Raw genomic sequence first — 24,679 nt, 5'->3', positions numbered from 1 at the left:
TAGCTAGTCTGAAGACACTCTGCCTGCCAACGCAGCCCTCTGGCCAGCGTCCTTTGGCTTCGTCAACTGTGCTTTTTCCCCCTCCTCTTCCTCCCTGCTGCCTTGCAAAGAGCACTTGCCAGAGAATGCTTTCATTTTTAACGAGCCTCTGTGCACTGTGAATGTGAGGGCCTCAACCCGACCTCCCAGCTGATGGTAGATGAGTCTCCAGCACCCTCCCAGGCAAAGGGGCTCCACACGAGGCAGGCATCCGGAGAGATGAGCCAGGGCCTGAGCAGGAAAGGAAGACGCGGTCATGAGACTTGCTTCCTGAGACCCTGGCCCAAAGAAGCCCAGTGATAAGGCTTCCAGTTCATTCTCCCTGCTCTCCCTTCCTCCAGTGCAAATAGACCTAACAGCCTCTTCCAGCAAATGCTAGGTTTCTTATTATGTGCCCTGATTAATACTGTGCATGGACACGCACGTGTGTGTGCACACACACGCACAAGTCAGGAAGAAGGGGATAGGTTGAGTAGAAAATTGATTGGCCACTGAGGTGGGTGATGGGACCAGGCAGCCACTAGAAACTAGCCTAGTTTGTAATTGCAAGGACTACAGAGGAGGAGAAGCAGCCCTTTCAGACCGTAATTGGGAAATTCCACTTTGCTGGCCTTGGACGTGCCGCAGCTCACGTGGGCTGACCCTCTCCCAAGCCCAGCGCCTCTCCTCGCATCCTGAGATCCTCCCAGACTAACTAGTTTCTGGAGTCCCCTCCCTGAGGGAAACTCCCTGTTGGCTGTGTGTCTTTAGACTCGCCGCTTCACCTGCTGGGAGCAGTGGCCCCTCCAAGCCCATTGCGCTGGTGCAGGTGTACAGCAAACAGGAATAGTGTCAAGACCTGCTGCCTGGTCCATCCACATTTCAGAAGAGTGTGCTTTGTCCCCAGGCCCCAGATCATAAGAATCTGAAGAGATCTCCCTTCTCTTCCTCTCATCCCTCCAAAAGATTGCCTTTGTTTGCTCACAATACAATAAATCACTGAGGCAAACACACACCAACCAGTATCTGTCAGCTACAGTAGTCCCGGATCCTCCTACCCAGACTGCAGATGGGTTTTGATCTTTTATTGGTTTGCAGCCATATTGATTGGGCTCCCAGCTGAGGGAAGGAGACAGGACATTGAACAGAGCTGGAGGAGTTCTTCGGAGTAATATCTTACTTTGCTCTCACAAGAAGCTTCTCCTCTTGCCAGCTTTAATTAATGTCTGCCCAGCTCGTGTGAATCTTCTGGAGCTTTCTCTAGCATTGCCCCCCACCATGGGGACCAGGGCTGGGTCGCTTTTGTTTCAATGAAAGGCTGCAAAGGGGAGCATGCACCAGAAGCCATTTTGCATAACCAACCCTTGGCCTCTGATCTCCTAATTGGAGACAATGCTGGGATGGCAGGGAGGCCCGGGAGGCCCACTCCGACACAATAAATGTTGCCTAAGAGAAAAAGTCATGCCCTTGAGAGGGACAGAATTTAGGGGCCCTTGTCCTCTAACCCAGAGTGGCCAGCATCCCAGCCCCTCACAGACAGCCTGAGGTGGGCTCTTGGGCGGGAGGGCTGAGAGGCCTGGGGCCGGCCTCTGAGCAGTCGCTGCCCCAGCACACACGCTGGCACTCCCTCCGAGAGGGCTGTCTTTGCAGAAGATGGAAACCGCATGTGATGGGCCTTATTAGGCCAGGCTGGGATTAATTAGGTCCTCCTGGGGCCTGCGGGGGAGGAACAGAGTGCCGGCCAGGGGGAGCCCTGCACAGTGTGTGGGGGGCCCGGGAGCTTCAAAGGGCAGCACCCCTCTGTTTCTCAGGTCCCTGCTTTTTGAGCAGGTATGTGAGAGACTGCAGGTGAACTTTGAAAAGGGAGGCCAGGTATCCTTCACAGGAACAGCCCAAGCAGCCAGGCTCCCCCTAAGCCAGCTATCTGCCTCTTCCCCGGAGCCCCATGAGGAAGAGGAGGACCCAACAACAGGTTGTGGGGAGAGGTGCTTGCCTCCTGGGTGTGCAGCACTGGACTCCTCTCTGTGCGCATGGGGCACCTGCTTGGCCCTTCTCCAGCCCCCCACACAGAGCATTCGGTAGTCAGTCCTTCTCATTCCTTGGGCCAAGAATTTGGTCATGGATAAGCATGTATCTGTGTGTGCCAGTCCTGGGGCTTGAATTCGGGGCCCAGCTTCTGTCTGTCCCTTAGCTTTCTCACTCAAGACCGGCTCTCCTACCCCTTGAGCCCCATCTCCAGTTCTAGTTTTTTGCTGGCCAGTTGGAGTTAAGAGTCTCTTGGCTTTGATCGAGGCTTCAAATCTCAATCCTCAGATCTCAGCCTCCTGACTAGCTAGGATTACAGTCATGAGCCACTAGCATCTGGCTTTATAATGAATTTCTTTCTGAAGCTTGAGCGCTTGTTTCCACTCTGTGATACACTCTGATCTGTTTATACTTTACCTGGAGATACCAGAAAACTGAAAGTTTTGGCATTAGTATCCCAGGCAGCTTGGTGAACTTGCAAGTCACTGAAGTGTAGCACAATGGAGCATCTTTAGGAAGAAAAAATAGGCGACTCCTCTGTACGTCACCTTTATAATAACAAGAATTTTTAAAAATAGATTTTGACTTGGCCCCTAGAAGCCATTTTTATGTCCTCCTTCTTCCTTTTGGAGACTGCACCTAAATCCAAATAGATGAGGATTGTCCTTAGTTCCCCAGAGCTTGTAAACTGGAAAGATGGCCACCTAGTATATCCTGTCCACCCCATACAGTGAACTTCTCAGGAAGTTCTTTTATCCTTGTTTTTTGTTTTTCATTTTGTTTTGGTTTTGGCTGCTCCTGGGGCTTGAACTCAGGGCCTATGCTCTGTCCCTGAGCCTCTGTGCTGAGGCTAGCTCTCTTCCACCTGAGCCACTCTGCCACTTACGGCCTTTTCTGTTTATGTGGAACTGAAGAATTGAGCCCAGGGCTTCATGCATGCTAGACAAGCACTGTACCCCTAAGCCATATTCCCAGCCAATTCTTTTATCCTCATAGCATATCAGGATAAACGTTTCTGTCCCCATCCCCCTTGAAGCCCCCTGTGAGGCTCTCCCATCTCACCCTTCAAGTGATTGCTTTCAGCATATTCATGGAGATCACAGAACCTCTACATCTCAACCCTCAACTTAACAAATCTACCCAGAATTGTTTCTGTCATTTGCATTAGTGAAAGACCCTCCAGAGCAGCTGTCCCTTCCATGAAGGGGCAGGAGAGGTCTCATCTTGGAGAATGAGTGACATGTTGCTTTGGAGGGGCCTGGCCTGGGGGAACCGTGGTGCAGAGTTTCACCTCAGACAGCCATACAGGACAGTCCTCTTTAGCCACCCAAAGTTCCAGGAGCTGAGGGTCCCTTACCAGGCCTGAGTCTTGTGTGTGCAGAAGAAAGGGTGGTGGCCAGGACAGCCAGCCCAGAATCCACAACAGGGAAGGGCCAGCAGGTCCCTCTAGTCCCTCCCAGAGTGCAGTCAGTGGCTGTTCCGCACAACACGCAAGGCAGGTCTAAGTAGGAGGCCCAGAGCTGGCAAATTAAATGAGGGCTTTAGGACTTATTTGAAAGAAGCAGCACTCTCTCATGGCATTCCCCTTGTTCTCTAGGTTGTTAACCCATAGGGCAGTGCTGGTGTGGCTTCCTTCAGATTCCTTTCCCTGCCTTGCTTGGTTCTGCAGGCAGAAGTGACTCTGTGTGTACTCCCTATCTTCCTTCTGGGCCTCACTTCCTGCACACCAGCCTGCCCACTGTCCCAGCATGCTTCTGGCCTCGGTACAGCCTGTATCATCTCATTGGGTTTTCTTGGTACCTCAACAGTAAATGCTTGTCTTGGTCAGAACCTCTCTGACTGTTGCTCAAGCAGACACGTGTTCCCCACCCCCCTCCTCCTTCCTCCTGGCATTTGTTTTCCCCCCTCGAGCTTATTGTGGCTGCTCATATCCTCCATGTTTGCCTCCACCGTTCTGAAGCCAAACTGAGCTGGATCAAGTGACTGCACACCAGCTTGGTTTTTCTAGCTCTCCCTCAAGGGCCCTGTGAGGCATGTTTTGAGCCTGGTCTTGTGGTCTTGCCTTTTGGAAGCTACTTCCTCAGGGCACAGTTTTGTATTTCTTCCTCCACTCTCTCAGAAGGGGTGCCACATGCCCTGTGCCTAGCCTGACATGTGCTACAGGCATGTGCCCCAGCCACGTGTGACCAATGAGTGCCTGTCTATTGGTTGAGAAGATGTCTTGTTAACTTTTTGCCCAGGCTGGCCTCAGACCACAACCCCCTCCCTCTTCCCAGTCTCTTAAGAAGCTCAGATAATAAGCATGAGCCACTAGTGCCCCCTTGCTATTTTATTTTGTTTTCTTTTATTTCAGTACTAGGGTTTAAATTCAGGGTCTTACACATCCCCAACCCAGTTTTCTGCCTGTTGTTTGTGAGATAAGGCCTCACTTCCCACCTGGGCGTGTGTCTGAGCCTTGATCCACCTCCTCTAAGTGGACTTCACTCTGTAGACACGGAGCGGCAAGGACTTTTCTGTCTGGACTGACCCAAAGTCACAATCTCTCCAGTCTTTCTCCTACATAATCTGGAATGACAGGTACACACCACCGCGCCCAACTGTAGTTTATGAAAGGAATCTCAAACCTTTTGCCCAACCTGGCCTCATCCTCCCAAGTAGCTAGGATTATGGGTTTGAACCACCGGCGCCCACAGTTGTTTTGTTTGGTTTCTGATGTAATCTGGGTTTTCCATTATAGTTGGCTTTTTAAAAATATAATCTTGGTGCTTTTCAGGGGACCAGGAGCTTGTGGGAACACACCCATAGAGGTGCCTATCCCCTCCATGTTTGTCACACATTCCTAGTAAGCATAACAAATGAGGCATTAGTTCTTAGCTCTGGTCTTGAAGACCACCAAGTTCAATAGCCTTCTTTCCATCTCTTCCAAGTCATTCTTAGAACCATGGCCACCAGATAACATCCCTGCCAGTTGTACAGGCGATGCTCCCATTGGCCCAGACAGGGTCATGTGCCCACCCTTGACATGAAGGCCCAGTTGCCCTCGGTGCAGGACGCCTGTGGTCACCCTGGAGGACAAGAAGCCACGTGCCCACCTTCAGGCACAGGGGGAGGAGCAGTTACTTGTGGAACCAGAATTCACCGCACTAGACAGCAGGAAAGCAGACCCAACAGGTGCCCACTCTGTGGTCTCGGTCCAAAGGGCCCCCAGATGGAGATAGGCATGAGTATCCTTCCCTTCCCCCCAGGAGGGAAGAGGAGAGTAAGGCAGTAGGTGGGACACACGGGAGCAGGCAATTAGGAGGTGACGTCTAGAGTGTAGACAGCTGTGAAAGATGTCATAGGCCTCCCAGCCAGTCCCTCCTCTAGAGCTGGCTTTTTTAGCACAGTGTTTGCCAGAGATTAGAAGCATCACACTGGCAGAGTGGTCCGTTTCTTTTCATGAAGAAAAGAAGCCCAGTACCTTTCAATGGAGCCTGCTCAGTACCCCCTCTCCAGATGTGTACACTCAGATTGTGGTCATGGAGTCATGATTGAAAAGAGACCAGGAGATGCTGAGTCAGTAGCCAGAAGGGTGCCTACGGGTTCTGCTGTGTACTTAAACACAGGAGGAAACTGGGGCTCTTGTTTGCCTGTGACTCTTTACTGACTTGCTTTTGTGCAGAGGCCCAGGCTAGACCCACTAAGGTTCAGCCTCCTCAGGTGATGCGATGGGGCCTTGATGAGGGGGCAGAGCGCAGGCGAGGACCAGAGATTCCCTCTATGCGGTGGCCTGCCCCCACCGGTGAATGCCCCACCGGGGCGAGGCCAGGCCTCACACCCAGCTGACCACACACTGGGACTGAGCTGCCTCCTCCTGCACCAACGTTGCAGTCTAGAGACAGGCAGGCAAATGACAAGAAAAAGGTCTCCCAGGGCTGTGATTGGAGCTTTGGAGGAAATGCCCTGGATGATGGGGTGCTCAGGTTGGGCCAGCAGAAAACGGGAGCCCCCATAGCCTGCACGGAGCCAGGAAGCTGTGACCTGGATCTGCTCTTTTCTCAAAGCAGAGAAGTGCCCTAGTTTTCCTTCTCCTCAGGCTCTGCTGAAGTTGCGCCAAGAATTGGCTTTTAAAAGCTGCCTGAAATGTGGTTTGGAGCCAAAAAATCTATAGAGCCCAGTGCATTTGTGACCTTGTCAAAAATGCTTACTGAGAGAAATCAAGGGATGAGATTTGCAATTGTTTTTCCCTTTTTAAATTTCCAAAAAAAAGAAGGCTCATCACTCTCCCTGGGGCCCTCCCTCTCCCTCCCTCCCTCCCTCCCTGGCTTCTTCTCACCCTTGTCCTGACTGGAGCCCAACAGCATTAGCGGCTTCCATTCGTCCATCCCCCCCCCCCACCTCCAATCCCTCACCATCCCCCAAGCAGCAGTAATGAAAAACCAAGTGGGGAAAAATAAGGAGCCTGGTGATAGTCCTGGAAATGAGGCCACAGCTGTCAGGCCAGGCCAGAGTGCACATGTCTGAGAACGGGCCGGCCAGGAGCAAGTGCTAGGGGGGTGGGGGTGGGGGGGCGGCCTACCCGGAAGCAGGCAGGAGTCTCCACCTGGCACCAGGAGCACCCAGTGGCCATTTGTCACTGATTGTCACTGAGCAGACCTGTCCTGTGTGGCCACCAGTGCCAGGCCGTTTCCACCACTGGGGACACTGCAGTGGGCAGAACCTGTCTCCATCACGAGCAGCAGCGTCACAGCGCGCCCGGGCTCTGTGGGAGCAGATGGGGTGGGGGTGGAGGTCACAGGAGTGGAAGCGTCCAGGAAGGCTTCTGGAAAGAGGTAGCCACAGAAGATCAGTAGGAACTAGCTGGGGGTAGGGAAGCTGCACGCTGTCTGCTTGAGTCCTGGGGGACTTAGGGGTGGCGAGAAGGTAAGGGAACCCGGCAGTGAAGGGAGCCGGAACCCCGGCTGCCTCAGACCCAGTCCTGAGATGCCCAGAGAGCTACGCCAAGGGCCTGAGAAGCAGTCCACCTACGTGGGCTGCTCCCATCTGTGCAAGGAGACGTGGCCTCCTACGTGGCTGCCCTGGAGCTTCAGAGGAGCTGCCGGCACTCCTGAGGCTGTGACTGACTCCCAGGAGTAGGGGAGGGGGGGAGAGTTGGGACCCTCACTATTCACTGTGACAGCTTGTAGCCTGTCACCCTCTGCCCTGCCATTAGCCTCAGAAAATACCAAAGGCTACTTGAGGAACTGACTGGCAGCTTTCTTGACAAGGGGTTTTGCTGTGACATCATTCTAGAAGGTTCTGTGCACTAGAACAGGCATCTTAAACTAAGTTTAAAACCTTTTCTGTACCCCAGACATCCCTGCCCTGGATGTGTGTGACTCCCTGGGGGCTGCTGGCTTCGGTCAGTTCTCCCACCCCACCCCCACCCCCCCACCCCCGGGCCCTGAGACTTAGCAGACCATGCTCAGACCAGCTCTCTCCTGAGGAGAGTCAGCTTTCCTTCCTTCTGTGAACTGAGCCCTTCCTTTCCAGATGGATAAGGGTCTGCCTCCCTTTCCTGAAGGAGACTCCCTCCCACCTCTGTCAGGAGCCCAGCCCTAACAGCTGGCAAGTCCTGGAGTTTACTTCCTTCCTCCCATCCTTCCTTCCGCTGCTCCTTCCTTCCTGCCCTTGAAGCCTGAGCAGATACCCCAGCTCCGCCTGCTCCTGGCCCCCCAGTAGCAGGATAATTGCTTTCTCAGATTCTCAGCTGTGTGCTCCATCTGGGGCCACTTCCCCCACCCCCTGATCCTGGTGAGAAAAGCCTTTGCTGTGACCTTGCCCCTGGGGTGGGGGGTGGGGAGTCCCGAGGGAGCGAGGTGGCAGAAACATAACAGGTCCTTCAGTCTCTCCTCACGCCCACCAGTGATACCTAAAATAAGCAGCATGCCCACACCACTGTCTGTCCCTGCCACCCCACTACCCAAGGCCTCGCTTCTCTCCCCTCCCCCCCAACCCCGGGGGAGCCTGTTGCTCCAGGCTCCCCCCCCCCCCCCCCCCCCCCCCCCCCCCGTCACAGCCAGAGGAGCAGCGGCTGGGGGTTATCTGTCTGACTTGGCCAGGAGATGAGTACCTGTCGTTAGAGCTCTTGGAAGGTCACAGCCTGTGTTCCATTCTTGTGTTGTGAGAGAAGTCAGTGTCTCTTCACAGGGACACAACCTAGTGGCCCCTCTCCAACCAGCTGAGCATTATCCAGGCAAGAAAAGGCCGGCATCAAAGGCCTACCCGCAGGGAAGGCCGGAGGCCAGCTTGGCCAGGACGGTTCTTAGGGGCAGTTCCAGGGGACGCACAGTAGTGCAGCCTCCCTGGGATGTCCCCACCCGCCGTGCACCCAGCTCTTTATTTGGCATTGTCTTACCCCTCAGAAAGGACTTCTGCACAGGCAGCCTTTTATACTTAAAATGGGAGAAGACAGCTGTGAAGCAAAAGCAGAACTTCAGGTAGTACCCAGAAGGGCAGCTTTGCAGTTCCCAACTGTGGCTGCCAGGACTTTGGAATCTCACTCTACTAGTGGTGCTATCACACCTTAAGAGCCAGGCCGTTAGCATGAGGTGCATTCCCACCCCAAGTAAAGACAGGGCTCCTCTCCATTGATAAGACTCACTTCATCTGGCGGTGCTATTTCAGGAGCAAGCCTTCCCCTGTAGTAGGCACTACTGCTCCAAGCAGAGCCAGGCCTTTTTCCCTACTCGTATTATGCTAATCACTCCTTGCAAACAGGCAGACTTTGTAGGAGGTTTGCCTGGTTTTAGATGAAACATACGCCTTTGAAGCAAAGAGCCACAGTCGCTAAAAATACCATTTCCCGGCTGTTGATCCTCTCATTTGTAAAATGCATGTTTCCATTGTTAAATCTGTGGCAGCCCCTCTTAGAAGAGGGAGAAAATCTGCCACCACATCACCAGGCCAGAGCCCTGCTCCAGCTCTGCCTCTGATAGTTCATTTCCAAGAAGATCAGGAGAGTCTCAAATGCGTAGGATTCTAAAGAGTATCGAAGGTATGGTTTTAAAATATTGAAATCACACAAGCTAAAACTTGACATGATGCAGAAGAGTGTAGACTGTGAAAAAAGCCTTTACTACCATTACACACACACACACACACACACACACACACACACACACACACGCCTCCTCTGCTGTCAGCTGGGTGAATTTTCTTCCAAGTCCTTTTCTGTGCATTTGTGGTTTGGGGGTTCCCATCAGTAGATTCTAGACTTAGGATGATGGTGTTGTGTAGCCTGCCTTGGCTTTACTCCTCACTGTTTTGGGAAAGCCCATTTTTGGGGGTTCCTACCTTAGACTCTGCACTTCTACTCTCTAGACCAGAACCCAGGGTCCTCTCCCCCATCATAGTGTCTCCAGGTATTAAAAATCCCTCGTGTCTCTGTGTGTGGTGCTCTGGTCTCTGCCCAGGAGGGCAGTGGCACAATCCTGGGGAAGGGGGAAATGGAATGGTCTCTCTCCTGCTCAGCACGAGCTTTGCCAGGCAGAAGGGAGCCTACTCTGTAACTACATCCTGAACTTCATCTCACAAGGTAACTTCCAGGCGAGCCCCCAGTGTGGGGCTCTCGTTCTCATACATTCAGTCCAGTGAGGATTTCCTGGCTGTCAAAGATTTCCAGAACAGAATGTCCATTCCGTGTATCTGAAAATGAATGATTACAAAGGGAATTTTTCCATCCTCCGGAAGGTGTTTAAAAACAGTATAAGTAAAAGAAAACTCTCTGTCCATTCAGCCACAAATACCTGGTGCTGTCTTTGTCCCCCACATCAGCTGTCCTCCCAGCCCTCGCTGGCCCTGAGCTTATTACCGTTTCCAGGAGGCCTGTGTGTGTCTGCTCTGATGTGTGCTTTCTGTCACCAGTAGTGGGATTAGTGTCTGACTTCCCCTCTGTTTCCACCGTTTATCTCTGTGCCCTTTGAGTCGGCACTTACAAAGAGCTTCAGAAAACCATCTGAGTTCATAAAATGCCACAGAAGCCTCAGACTACAGATGTGAGGACAAGAGAGGCTCTGGTCATTCTAGCTCCTAATCAGGGCACTGGCATCATCTGTCACATGTAGCCAGGAAGCCAGAGTGGCTGTGCCAAACTCAGTGCTAGCGAGTCGAGTCTCTTTGAGACCAGTTCAGAGGTGGCCCTAAAATGCCTTGTCTGAGGTGGGGATGTCCGGAAGAGTCCTCGGCAAGCACAGGTCTTCCCTGAGAGCTGTTCTTTCTCCTGTGTGAATGCTGATTTCCAGGGTTGGGCAGGGAGCAGCCGGGGCGCAAAGGGCGAAGCACCAGGCAGAAACCAAGACACCGGGTCTTCCACCCAAAGCTGCAAGGCTGTGCCCAGGCTCTGTGGCCACCTGGTCTCTGCTCAAGTGATCCCGGGGGGAAGGGAGCCAGTCCCTCTCCTCAGGAGTGCTGTCTCCCTGAGCACCCAGAGTCATTTTGTTAAAAACCCCTGCCTTAATCTTCTGAAGCCACTCGTCAGTCGACCTTTTCCACCCAGCATGGTATTACCAGGGCCAGAACATTGGCCTTGGTGGATCCTCAGGCCTGTTCTGAAAAACTGGGCTTGCATAGTACCACCCTTCTAGAAGTGAGGCTTCTGCCCAGCTCTCCATAGTGATTCCAGCATAAAGGCATGTTCAGAGGCCTGGTTCTCAAGGGTACCCAGGGGTGGTGGCTCTCTGCTGAAAGCTGTCACCAGAATTCAAAACAGAGGCCCCCTAGTTGGAACTCCCTGAGAACAGCTGGAGTCCTACCACAGACCTTGAGCTCTCATTAGAGGACAGTTAACTTGGGTCAACAATTTGAGAAAGGAAAGCATTCTTACTTCAGGCCATGACCCATGTGCACATTGGACATACCACAGCAAGCTTTTTGCTGTAGGACTCCTCTGCTGAGGCCTGTGTCAAGCTCCATGTTAATAAGGTAGAAGGGGGTACCAGCTTTCCCAGATGTTTGTGACTATGTCAACCTCAAGGGGAGAGTGATCCTGTGGACTGGAGCAAAGGAAGTAGTTTGAGAATTGCTGGGTAAATAAAGTAAGGGAATATATGAACCAAACAGTATGGTAGCAGGAAGACTGTTGGGGCTGGGGTGCCCCAGCAATTCAGAGATACAGCAGAGCAGCCCCACGGGGCTCCAGGCTCTCTGGTTGCTGGCCTGCCTTATTTCCCAGGTTACCATGTCATATGAAGGGGGAAATTACAGAGATGCTGATGTGGGCTCCCTACCTCTGAGGAGCCAGGGCTGGCAAGGGATTGTAGCATCCCTGCCCTTGTCCTTGGAGCAGTAGAGATGGGAGCCCTGGGATGGGCAGGGAGAGGGACTGAGGCCAGGAAGGTGGTCGGCCCTTCTGCAGATGCCACATGGGGATTTGAGCTCTGAGTTGGCCTGGCTGTGTGGGCTCAGGCCCATCCTGGACTTCAGTATCTTCCTCTGTCCTGTGAGGGGGTTGGAGCTCATGAGCCTGGCTGGAAGATGGCAGGGGCATGGACGGCAGGCAGGTCTAGTCCAGGAAGCAGCATGCCAGGCTGTACCGCCTCCGTTCGCAGGGTGCTCTACAGGGAGGCTCAGCACATCCTCAGGAGGAAATCCTGCCTGAAGATTCAAAGGGATAAGATTACATCAGTGGCTCCCAGACAGTCACCAAGGAGACTCCAGGGCAGTTGGGGCTCAGGGGCACTGTTTCCCTGGCAGCTTCAGCCCTGGATTCAGAGCAGCAGCCTTGCCCACGTCTCCCTGGGCACTAGGAATCAGTATATTAAACTCTTCCCCCAGCCCCCAGTCCTTAAGCAACAGCTGGCCTGGGACCCATACTCAGAAGCTGCCACCCCTAACAGGTTTCTAGGAACCCACTGGTGAGGTCACTCTGTTGACCCTGCCCCAGGGCTGTTTTTAGGGCCAAGCTGTGAGCTGTTTCCTTCCTGCTCCCTTGGAGACAAGCCCTCACTCAGGAGGGCAAGATGAAGTGTGGGCTTTAGGCTTGCACTGCCCTATCCAGGTGTGGCCAGTGTCTGCCACCCACCGAAGTGGCCCCAGGGTGGAGGGTGGTTTGCAGATACACTGCCTAGGAGCCACGGGGAACTTCTGGAGAAAGTCAAGCCCTGAGGTCAGACCTCAGTGGGCTCCATGGTAGATCACTTGCCTAGAATGCACAGGCATTGGGTTCACCTTCAGCACCACAGAGGAAGAAAACACAAAAAAGGCCTAGGGATACTTGTGGCAAAAACCTTCCCACTGTCTTTCCAGAAGAGCATGTCCAAAGGCCTGGGCCTGGAGCCTGCAAATTGGGTGTGTGGCGAGGTAGCCATGAGAGCACCAGTGGTGAGCAGTGACGAGAAGGGATCCAGACAAGGGACCTGGACAAGGCCTTACATTGGAGCCTCATTTGCATTCTCTGTTAGAAAGGGCGTGGGCCCCAATAACACCTGTGCGTGTTGAGAGGATGTCATGTACTTGACATGGCTCTGTAGACAGCCCACACAAATGGCTGTTATTTGTGACCACTGTCAGGAAGGAAATGCTGGCTCCGGCAAAGGAAATCCCTGTGACTGTGGAAGACAAGAGCCCAGTGATCCCTGGGCTCTGGGGGAACTCAACATGGCTTGGACTCGATTGTCACAGAGACAACAGGATTTCCTTTAGTGACCCATCCCTTTTTTTTTTTTTTTTCATTTGCTCTGAGCATTCTGAAGAGGAAACTTGAGCAGTCAGGGGCTTTGGCCATCCATACCATGGGTTTTCAGCAGCCAGTGAGGGACTATTTATTGTCTTCCTTTCATGGGCGTTGTACCCTACTTCCCAGCTCCCATCCTCTGACTTGCATCCAGCGATAGTCTAGGATTTCTGCCCAGGGGACACAAGGTACAACCTCTTTCTTAGACACAAACCATACCTCATTGAATAAAGACCCTCCCAGAGCCTCCTTGTAGCTTCTGGAAGTGCATCAGCTGGAATACTTGTGGAACTGAAAATCAGCAGCCAGAAAGGGCAAGTGGATCTGGCTCCTACGTGGGGAATACACTGAGGGTCCTAGGAACCAGCTACCACAAAATCTTTGCCAACATCCACCTAGGATCCTACCTAGGATCCTCAGTGTATTCCCCACGTAGGAGCCAGATTCCAAACACAACAGGTGACCAGATCCACTTGCCCTTTCTGGCTGCTGATTTTCAGTTCCACAAGTAGTCCAGTCTCTGAGGCAAACAGTCATGAGAAGCTCGTGGTCTACATTGAAGATCAAAGACCCACAGGAGGGATGGGGGTCAGTGGATGCTAACGGAGGACCAACCACTTCTCTATGAAGCAGTGGTAGGAACCAGCCACCTCAACACAGAAGCTCTTGAGAAGGCAGGGGAGCTACAGGGTATCCCCAAAGGGGCTGGAGGACTACCTGTGGATGGGCCCAGTTAGGTGAAAAGAGCATGTGGCAGGTGCGGCCCAGCAAGTCCCTGGGCCAGGTAGAAGGTGACTGCTGTCCTGGGGAGGGGGTGGAGTCTTTCAGGTGACAGGGAGAGCTGCCCTGCTCTGCCCCTCTCAACTAAGTTCCTAGAGTAAACTCAAGAGTGAGGCCTAGCTACCCCAGTGAGTCCATGTGGGGGATTTTCTATGAAGCTCCTGTCCTCCACCCTGGGGAGACCTATCCTGGAAGCATCTAGATGAGCCTACCAGTTGTCTGCAACATCTCCACCCCCACCCTGACTAGCACCTTTTTTTTTTTTTTGGCCAGTCCTGGTGCTTGGACTCAGGGCCTGAGCACTGTCCCTGCCTTCTTCCCACTCAAGGCTAGCACTCTGCCACTTGAGCCACAGCGCCACTTCTGGCCATTTTCTGTATATGTGGTGCTGGGGAATCGAACCCAGGGCCTCATGTATATGAGGCAGGCACTCTTGCCACTAGGCCATATCCCCAGCCCTGCACCTCTTAAGCTAAAGGGCAAACAGTTGAGAACATGAAAGGCCTTTTTCTTCCTCTTTCCCATCATCATGCATCCATCCCTTTCCACCAACTCCCAGCAAGACCCAGAAAAACAAGCCCTCCGCTGCCTCCCACTACCACCCCCCCCCACCAACCCCCCCCGGGAAACTTTTAAGTGTATCAGACACATCGACTGCATTAAATGCGATGAATTTTTAAGGCATGAGTTGGCAGGGTTACCATGGCTGCCTTTGCCCTGAGGGGCACACTGCTGAGGATTGATTGAAATAAATAAAACAGAGTTACAGTTTTCATACTTGTGAAGCAGAGTTGGAAAGAAAGAGAGGGACAGGGTGCAGTGAAACTCTGGGGCCTTCTGAACCTCCCTTGGGAGCTGCTTCTCCCCACCCTAGGCCTCTGCTCACCCCAAAGCCGCTTTCCCTTTAAGTTCCTGAAGAAACCCAGCTGTTGGGAACAGACACAGCAGGGAGCAGGCCCTTCTCCCAAGGGGACACTCTTGAGTCCCTGCATTTTCCAGTCCTGCTATTAGACTACTCTGCAGGTCTGTTGGCTACAAGACCCCAAGCATCTGGGGGATCATAGCCCTGCTCCTGCCTTCTTGACCTTGGGCCCCTGAGGGGGACACTGACATCAACAGGTGGAAGTGGCCAACATAGAGAGGAAATGAGGACACATCCACGTAGGACTACCTGAGGGTAGGAAGGAAGAAGGACTGACTAGGCCAGAGGGAGGAGGACACTGAGCAGGAAGCCAGTGGACACCAAGTACCTAATTCTCCAGATTGTCCCTTCTCATATGGCACTAAGAGGGCACACTTCAGAAGTCCTGGTCCCCTTGATTGCACTGAGGCCTACCCCTTCATCCTGGGACTTGCAGCTGAGATTTCCCCTGAGATTCCTGTTTGTCATAGGCTAGTGAGCACTGAGAGGTAAGCAGATGCTGGGGCAGAAGTGGATAGTGTTAATAGCGGTGGGAGAAGTTGTAGGTGGGAAGGTGGGTGCTCTTCTGCCTTGCTGCCTCTCTCTGCTTAGGTTTGGAGCCATCTCTCCCTGCCCAGGCCAGCTGTTCAGTGCTCTGCCGGTGGCTGTCATAGGGCGGTGATCTTGTTGTTAGGGGTAGTCAGACAAAGGCTCATCTCCATTTCCCCTTAAATCTACCTTAAGTCCTTCTGGTGCCCTTCCCACACTCCTGCCTGGTAGTGTGGGCTTGGTCTCCCAATTAGCCATTAGCTTTGTGGCTCAACTGGGCCTCATCTCCCCCTTCCCAGTCTGAACACTCACCCCCAAACATCCCTTCCTAAGGTCAAAGTCCTCATCTGCCTCTGCCTTTGGTGATTGCCTCAAGAAGGACGGGTGAGGGAAGGAGGCGGAAGGCCTACCCCAACCAGTGAGGGGAGCGGCCACCTCTGGCACCCTTGGTCCATACATAGGTGTGTGCTGACCACAGTCAGAGCCCGAGGAGTCCACGAAGGGATCAGCACAGGCATTGGGAGAGAGCAGCCAGGAGGATCCGCTGACAGTGCAGTAGGAGAGACTGTATTTCTAGTCCTGTCTCAAGGATGCAGGGAGTGGGATCACAGGAACGAGTGTTCCCGGAAGCCACATGGCAGGCTCACAATCAGGTAAAGCACAGCGGGAACTCAGAATCCATGTCACCCAAGAAAGGGTGCTGTGAGCGAGGTCTCTGCTCTCTAAGAGCCACACCCTGGGGTGTAGCCGCTGTACCTGCAGGCAGACCCACGAGTTCCTGCCCCTCCACCATGCCGACTGTTCCTCGCATCCCCCCTGACCCCATGGTGGGTCTGTCCTGAAAGGACCTACCCACAATCCCAAGCACCACACGGGCTGCCTCCTCCACCCCCCTCCATTCAGCCGTGGGGGCCACGTCGTAGGGAGAAGCACTGGGCTCTTTGGAGACGATGTCCCTGTAGCAGCTCCTCTGTTCTGTACACGGCTGAGGGCCCAGGCGACTCCCTAGGGGGTCTTGTTCTCATCCATGGATGTTCCACCTGAGTTGGACTGCTTGGTCAGCGTTTGTGGTTGGAGGAACAGTGACGCAAAGGCTCACCAGGAGCCTGACAAGTGCCCGCCCCAGGTACTGCCCCCAGCCCCATGAGGGCCTAGGCCTTGGCCTTCTGGTACGCAGTTTTTATGGGCAAGATAGCATTGTCTCAGCTCTTAAGGGAAAGTGACAGCCCAGAGGCAGGGAGCCCTGGGCTTTTGAGCCCTTGGTATGGAGGACAGAGGACAGAGGGTGGCAGCAGGTAGCCTAAAAAACAGCCCTGTCCATGGGGCTCCAGGCTGTGTGTGAGGGACGTGGCCCAGCGATAGGGCCCCAGCAGGGCCCCACAGCTCTCTTCTCCCCCTCAGGATCCCTGCTCAGGGATCTTCAGTCCTCCTTCCAGGCCATTCCTCCCAGCTGTTGCATGGTGCACACCTTATTGACAGGGCATGTGTGCATATATACCCCTGCCCACCTCCAGAATGGACAGGAGTTCCCCGAGCCCCCCCAGACCCCATTCAGATTCCCTCCCACCCCACCTTCCTGCCTTGTCTCCAAGCACTTTCCAGGCCATTGTCTCAGGATGAATAGCCCTTTCATGTGGGTATTAAAAAATATGGGCAAATGTGTAATGCTTGCAAGCTGTGTTCCATTATTGACGCTGTGCTTGAGAGCCAGGCAGACAACTCGAGCCGGGCCGGGGCTCCACAGAGAAGTGATGACACAGCAGCCCTGCACGGCAGCCATCTGCCAGGCCTCTGCCGGGCAAGCATGGGTACCGAGGAGGCAGCATCGACAGGGATGCTGGTTCTGGAAGTTACTCCTCTGAGTCTGAACTCTCTGTTCTTCTCCAGTCAGCTGTATGTCTAGCAATGTAGGTTCTCCCTGGACCTCCTGACTCCTCTTCTCCGCATGGGGGTGCAACCATACACCCTGTCCATGTTCAGGGTGTGTGAGGACTCGGCATGGAGCCACAGAAGCGGCTCCTAGCTGTCACCTAGGAGTTGCCATCCTTCTCCTCAAGCCCGGGGTGACCTCGTGGTGCTGGGTGGGACGGGGAGCCGCTGGTACAGTAGCATTATCCCCAGCCTCTGATATAGCCTCTTAGCAGAGCTAGCAGCAAATGTCCAGAGCCTGGGGGGCTCTGAGACCCCATGGGGCAGGTGTCCCCAACTCCAGCACTCTGGGTACCTGCTCCCTGCTCCCTCTGCCCTCCGTGGGCTTTTCAGTGGAAAGATTCCAGTGAGGGGGTGCCTCAAAAGTCCCCTGGACGCGCTGTGAGGAGGCCTTTGGGGACATGCTCTTGAAGGAGACTGGGGGACCTCTCTGCTTCCTAGCTTGTGATGCCAGTGCATTACTCTATCATGTCTGCACATATGATGCGACACCCTCGCCAGAGGCCCAGCGCAGCCCCAGTCTTGGGCTGGAACTTCCAGAACTAGGAAGTAAAGAATCCCTTTGTCCACAGGCATCTTGTCACAGTAGTGCAAAGCTGACAGATACGGGAGTTGGTGCTACTTGTTGCCAATCCTTCAGGCTGTTGTGGAAGCATGTATCCCAGAATCATCCTGGGATGAGTTGGCCTCCCACATCTCCCTCAGCAGGGGAGGGGGAGAGCCAGAGAGGCTGCCCTGGCCTGGCCTGGCAGGTGCGAGGGGGAAGTGCAAATTGGGCCCTGTAGTGGTACATGCTGGCCATCTCAGACGCACCCGGAAGCCAGGTGATCACGGTCTCACACTGGCCCTGTGCAAAACACTCAAAACCCAGTCAGAAAAGTAACAAGTGAAAAGAGCTAGAGGCATGGCTCAAGTGGTGGAGCACCTCCCTAGCAAGTACAAGACCCTGAGTTCAAGCCACACAGTATTGCCAGGGGAGATGGGAAGGGAGAAAGGAGACTGCCTGCTACCTACCAGGCCCTCATGATCTGAGGCCCATGCAGGTTGCAGATAAGGCCCTGCCTTAGCAGCTCACATCCTAGCATGAGATGGATGGAAACGGAGCAGACAGACACCCCACAAGACAGTGACAAGTGCTCTGAAGGAAGCAGGACTACACTTAGACGGGGCCAGCAGAAACAGATGTGTCAGACCAAGGCCTCAGTAGAACCCAGGCAGAGCTGCGACCTCCCTGGCCGGAGGAGGAGCCAGCTTTGAGGGAATACAGCCAGGCCTCAGGCCTGCATGCACGCTGAGTCTGAGACAGGTAGGGCATTCTGAGCAAAGGATGTTGGAAAAGAAGACACGAGGTCTTACAGGTGGTGGCAGGAGCTGAGCACCATGTTGGGTCCAGCGTGAAGCCTCATGATGAGGACCTGGCACTGCGCCCATGCTTGGCTCGGAGGAGCACCCCACTTGGTACAGAGTGAGTAGCAGGAAGAGGTCTTGGGACTGACCAGCAAGCAATGACTGGCGCTTGCCCCTGACAATAGTAGCTGAGCAAGACAAAGAGACTGAGGCAGGAAACTCTCCAAAGGCAAAGCCTTGGGTCTGCAGCTTGAGGGCCTGGTGATGAAGATTCTTTGATACAGACTTGAACAGCCAGCCAGATGGCCACTGGTGCATGACTACAACGGAGACAGCGCTGCAGGCACTTGAAGTTAGGTTGTAGCCTTACAAAGCTTGAACTGCCCGGCGTGTAGCCAGCAGGGTCAAGCACTGTCCACCAAGCGCTTGGCAGGCAGCTCTGGACATACCCGTGGGACCCAGAACTCCCAAGAGAGAGACACAAGAGAGAAGCGTAGAGGGACACCCCGCCACGGAGGAGCGGACAGCAAGGTGGAGGGAAAACTAGAAGACATTGTCAACAGTGGCAAGCGAAGGTTGTTTCCAGAAAATTCCACCATCCTGAGCTCTAGTACTGTCTGCGTTCCCCAGGTCGGGACACCTAGAAAACGTGGCACCTGTCTCGCCTCGCCTCACCTCTGCTGTCCTTCCACACCCTCCTCAGCCTGTCCTCACGAGAGAGGCCCCGGCCCTCCGGCTGTTGCAGGCCCTGCCAGGCTGGCCCGGGGTCCCCGGGGAGAGCTGCCTGGCAGCAGCTCAGCTGTTGGCCTCTGTCATGGAGACGGCAGCAGCTGCGGGCGACGGGCACTTGTGACCATTTGTCAGAGCACTGCCCGCCCTCTCCAGCCTGCCCTTCTGGAACATTTCTGTCCCATGGCCTTGGAGACAGGCCTTGTCAAGGGGTGGGAGGGTTCTGCAGAAGGGTCACTACCTCCCGCCTGTGTGTTGAGGCCGAGTGCCCAGCCCTCCCTCCCCCCCCCCCAAATCTGGGGACTGGCCATTGTTCCCACAGAGGGGGTTCACCATGTGCCACTTGCTGAATACTGGGTGCCTCACAGGAGATGCATGCTGTCTCTCCAGTTGCCTGCCACTACTTTCCCCACTTTACGGATATGCCCCCCCCCCCCAATTAAGCCATGACGAGATTGCTGTGCAGACACTGGTGCCACACGGCTGGGGCCACCAGACTCTAAGGCCCTTGTCCACCCAGATGAGTGTGGGCAGCAGAGTTGTCCGTGTGCCCACCTCCCTCCCAGGCCTGGACTGCCTGCCACCCCATCTTCCACTGGGCCCAAGTCTCATTGGGGTTTCCTCTTGCCTGAGCCTGTTAGTTCCAAGTAGGGCTCGGCTGGAGACGGCCTGCCCACTGTTTTTCCTTCGTGGTTTGGCCTCTCTGTTACCACACGGATTTTTCCGGAACAGGGATGGGGTGGGGCGAATCTTCTCCAGCCTGGTCACAAAGCCGTGGCTGGGATTTGGAGGAAGCAGGAAATGGATCGCTGATAATGTGAACTGTGCTCTGTACGCATTCAGAGCCTGGAAGGAACTAGACGTGTTTCAGGCCTGTTGCCTCCAAGGGTGGCTCATGGTTGAGGCCCCAGCCCTTGGGCCAGGGACTAAGAGTCAGGAGACCATCAAGACTGAGCCTCTGAAATCATGGCGGCCCAGTGACTAAGCTGACATTACCTTGGAAAACCTCCTTTTCTTCCTTCTCCGGATTCCCTGGGTTCAGTTGTATGACATGGAAACACACGCACAAAGTTTAGGCCTTACTCCCAGGACTCTTAAAGAGGAGGAACATGGGGGCCAGGGGCTGGCTTCGCCTTACCCTCACTTCAGTCCAGCTTCTTCTCGTCCCCAAACCCCCATTTCCTCCTCTATAGCAGGAAGACAAAGCTCAGGGCCAGTAATGCCTGTAGGGTCCCTGCCACCTGCAGGCTTCGCTTCAAGCAGAGGACGTAGCGTGAATAGCGTAGCCCCTGAATGGGGCAGGTGGGGGGTGCTTTCTTGAGGGGGAACAGTAATGCATGACTTGTGTGTGGAGAACATGTCGGGTGAAGGTGAGATTTGTCAAGAGAAGGAAACTCCAGAAGGAGCAGGAGTTCCTTGGCATGTGGGGCCCCAGTGTGTACATGGGAGCTCAGGACGGTGGCTGGGCTGGGTGGGAGGCATGGAGTCAGGTCTCCTGTGTGTTCGAGGCCCCCCTGTGCCTCAGTGTCTGAGCCCCACACCAGCCCAGGAAAGAAGGGGTCCTCCCAGGATCCTGGAAAGTCAGAAGGGGACTTCCCAAATCCAAATCCATGCCCAGAGGTGCCCAGGCTGCCAGAATCTAATTGCCATTCCAACCACCTGTTTTGCAGGCAGCTCTGTCTGCTACTAAACGCAGAGAACATCTTCCACTCGATGGCAGACATCCTGCTCCAGGAGGAGGACCTCAAGTTCGCCTCCACTATGGTGCACACCCTCAACACCATCCTGCTCACCTCTGCCGAGCTCTTCCAGCTGAGGAATCAGCTCAAGGACCTGAAGACTCTGGTACTCTGTGCCATGGGCTCCCACCCTGGGTTAGGCTTGCATGCACTGTCACTTGGCCACCCCTCGGTGCACCAGGAGACAAGAATGAAATGGGGACCTTCTCTGGTTGTATAAAATATGGATGTCTTGGGTGGATGGTGACATGTTGGAGTGAGTGATAGCTGCCAAGGCCCTTGCCCACAGGAGGCTCCATGCTTAATGCAGGGTCCCCATGCCCTCCCCGACCCCCACCAGTAATCCATCCTTTTCCTGTCAGTGACTCCTGCCCCACTCACACTGCTCCCACAAAACAGGCTCTGCTGGCTCCAAGCCACCCCACTAGACAGAACCCCCATTTCAAGGTCAGGATTGTAATTCTGCCAGGGAGCCAGAGGTTAGTTATTCTCCTCTCCCTTCTTGTCCTGGCCTCTCTCTTCCACAGCTGGACACATCTGTCTCATAAAATGCCTGTTATAAGCCAGGGTGTCGCATTGCTTCCTGTCCCATGCTTTGCCCAAAGGCTGGTCAGAGAGAGCAAGGAGACACTGCGGGATGGGGCAGAGATGAAGGTCAAAAGTCCCGAGTCTCCCAGCCAAAGGCCTAGGCTGCTTCTAGACCTGCAGGGCCCAGTGTCAGCCTGGAGGTGCCTCCCTGCTCTGGGCCTGGGCCACCCCTGCCCCCGCCCCTTCCTCCGAGTCTCAAGGCCATCTAAGCCTGTGTCTAAGGGCATCTAGGGCAAAGTAGTTCAGAACCAGAACGATGCAGATGCAGGCCACCGCCCTGCCTTCCTCCTGTGGTTCCTTCCAGACATTCGTAGAGGCCTTAAGAATTTTCCTTGGGGGCAGGGGCTTCCCAAGTATTTCCAAGGGTTTCCAAGTACGCTAAGTACGCCCGGTGGCTGCTGGCAGAGGGGGGAGCAGTTAGGATGGAGAGGAGAGCGAGGTCCTCAGGAAGTGCCCTCTTGTGTAGCCCCTTCTCTCCCCAAGCCCAGACTTGAGGACCACAGTGTTCTGGGGAGGACAATTACTGTCATTTTGCTGGGGGCAGAAATGCCAGCTTACGAAGGGTGGGCTCGCTCCCGAGCAGGCCGCCGCCACCGGCCCCACGTGGCTCTGTGGGGCCCGGAGGTAATGACAGGGTCTGGGAAGGAGCTGTCAGCGTTTCCTTTGTGACAGCGCGTTCCCAGCTGGACTGGCAGACACAGCCGGGTGCTGAGCTGGCACCCCGACGCTCCCAAGGCCCGGTTCACTGCCCCTCTCGGGCCTTCCCTCCGCGGGGCCGCTGCGGGGCCGGCGGGGAGGAGAGCAGAGCAGGGACTCCTAACAGCCGCTCCTCTCTCCCAGGAGAGCCAGAACCTGTTCTGCTGCCTGTACCGCTCCTGGTGCCACAACCCCGTGACCACGGTGTCGCTTTGCTTCCTCACCCAGAACTACCGGCACGCCTACGACCTCATCCAGAAGTTGTATCCTTCGGGCACATGGCACCCATGCCGCCCGGCCAGAGCCCGTGGGGGATGTGCTGGGGGGGGGGGCTGTTGGCGGCACACAGGGCCCCTCTTCAGGCCTCTCAGTGGGGGGCAGGGGAAGGTGGGGATGGGGACTGAGGGAGCCCCAGCTCCTGTCCCGGGGGAGTGGGGGGGGTGGGGAGAATCTGGGCTTAGCACTATCCATGCCGCGCCCCGAGTTAGGGATGGAGAGGGCCAGGTGCTCACACCTGCACCTCCGACTGCTTACGAAGCTGAGGCCTCGGGAGGCGTGGGGAGGAGCCCACGCATGCCACGGCACCCGCCCCACCGAAAGGCATCCACAGCCAGGCTTCTTTAAACACTGAAAAGCCAAACAACGTCCGTGATGCCTGCCGTGCAGCCTTGGAATTGAGCACTGCATAGGAGACGAAACTAGACTCCCACCCTAATGGACCAGGAGCCCAGGGGTGAGGAAAGGGGCCCCCAGGGGGCTGTGTGGAGGGTCAGGTGTGGCTGACCCTCACTGACTCAGTGGGTCTGCCCATCTTCCACACCCTAACCTCACCCCTCTTGCTTGTGGCCCAGAGCCTAGGAGGCTACTACCCAGCAGCGTGCACTCGGGTGGCCTGCTGGAGAGGTGACCTCAGGCAGGAGCAGGGCCCTTTCCTGCCCAGCCCTCCCCTGCCAGGCTGCAGGGCTGAGATAAGAGCCTTTCTGGGCCAGGGGGTAGAGAAGAGAGCTGCCAGAGCGGAACCGGAGCCCCGCTCAGGAGGGATGGCGGTGCTGCAGTCCATTTAGAGGGAAAGAAAGGGAAAGAAAACAGACGTCTATCCTTTGTATACCAAATCCTGCTTAGCAAGAGCCGGGCTCGGCCCGGGAAGCGCGGGTCACAGAGGGAGAGGGGCATGAAGCGCGGAGCCTCCGCATCAGCTCAGGTCCTGGGCTCCAGCCTTCCAGCCGCCCCCTCAAAGACACAGACTCCACCCCGGAAACCTTCCTTGACTGCCCGCCCAGTGGGGACCTGGAGGTCACTGTGGACTTCCTCACAGAGGTGGACAAGCTGGTGCAGCTGATCGAGTGCCCCATCTTCACATGTAAGGGCCCCTCCTCCGGATCCTTCTTTGTAACACAGCCAGAGACTGCTTTTGGCTGAGGCTGGGAAGGGAGGGAGGACAGTCACTTCAGGGATGCTTCTAGAATGTCAAGAATTGGGTAGGGGTGGGGGGCTGGAAATGTGGCTTAGCGGGAGAGTGCTTGCCTAGCATGCATGAAGCCCTGGGTTCAATTCTTCAGCACCACATACACACAAAAAGCCGGAAGTGGTGCTGTGGCTCAAGTGGTAGAGTGCTAGCCAGACGCTCAGGGACAGTGCCCAGGCCCTGAGTTCAAGCCCCAGGACTGGCAAAAAGAAAAGAATGTAAGACTGGGGGGTGACAGGGCTGAAAGTCTAACTAGAGCACGTGGCATCAGAACTTGGTCCTGTCCATGTCCTTAGGGATCTGGTAGACACGAGGCAGTACTGACACACAGTCCACCCGAAGGGTTGTATAGGGCGTTTCTGCTGGTTTTTGAGATAGTCTTGCTATGTAACCCCCTGCCTCAGCCTCCTGAGTGGGGTTTACAGAGTGCACCGCCACCCATTCCCTGCTCCAGAAGTATCTGCAGTGACCACTTCCTAACTGCAGGTACTCCTGCTCACCCGGGAGCCGTGCCCTTTCTCTGAAAGAAGGATTGACGTGCGCTGGAGTCAGTGGGCAGGGACTGCCTGCCACAGAACCACGTGCCAAAGTGGCAGCAGCTGGGGGAACAGCACTGAGAGCCTCGACACAGGCGTGACCGTGTGTGCTTACAGCTTCCAGGCCTCCAGCTCCCTGGAGCATCCCCGGCCCATCCAGCCTGGGCTATCGGCTCTTGCCCTGGAGCCCAGGCTCAAATGCAGGAGCTCAGCACCCCCCAGCTCCCTCCCGTTGAAAGGGGCAGCCGCTCCAAGCTGCAGATGCCACAGTAACTCAAGTTCCCTGCCTTCCCAGGTGTGCGGGTTCCTGTGCGCTGACTTGCCTGGGGCGCCCCTGAGGTGTGGTCCAGGCTGACCCAAGGGAGGCCGTGGGGAGCTCCTCGGGCATGGGCTGGGAAAGGTGCTGACAGCAACACGCGTGCGCACACACCACCCGCCAGTACCTGACCAGATGCATTGCCTAGAGGCTGGCTTGGGCTCCAGGCAGGCCTGGCCCAGCTTTCCCAGGGAACAAGGGACTAGCGACGGGCCCGTGTTGCTCAAGAGCCACGGGGAGAGCTAAAAACTTTATCCCAGGATGTCCCTTAAAGTCACCACTGAACTCTGACCTCACAGGTGTAAGGTTCTCCTCCCATCAGCAGGCAAGCTATTTGTAGCCCACATGGGCTAGGCACCCTGTAACCCAGT

General features: G+C 55.2%; 1 protein-coding gene across 2 annotated transcripts in view; it reads left to right on the top strand.

The window, feature by feature from the left end:
* Positions 1-24,679, top strand: part of Vac14 (VAC14 component of PIKFYVE complex) — an 88,489-nt gene that overhangs the window by 57,745 nt on the left and 6,065 nt on the right. For both annotated transcript variants that reach the window (XM_048355145.1, XM_048355144.1), the window contains exons 15-17: positions 20,639-20,813; positions 22,136-22,254; positions 23,272-23,351. In XM_048355145.1, coding sequence (XP_048211102.1) covers positions 20,639-20,813; positions 22,136-22,254; positions 23,272-23,351 — 374 coding nt within the window. The remainder of the gene's footprint in view (positions 1-20,638; positions 20,814-22,135; positions 22,255-23,271; positions 23,352-24,679) is intronic.

This window comes from Perognathus longimembris, chromosome 10 (assembly GCF_023159225.1).
Source record: "Perognathus longimembris pacificus isolate PPM17 chromosome 10, ASM2315922v1, whole genome shotgun sequence".
NCBI classification, from domain to species: Eukaryota; Metazoa; Chordata; class Mammalia; order Rodentia; family Heteromyidae; genus Perognathus; species Perognathus longimembris.
The sequence above is the reverse complement of the archived record's forward strand: the minus strand, read 5'-3'. Positions and strand labels throughout refer to the sequence as shown.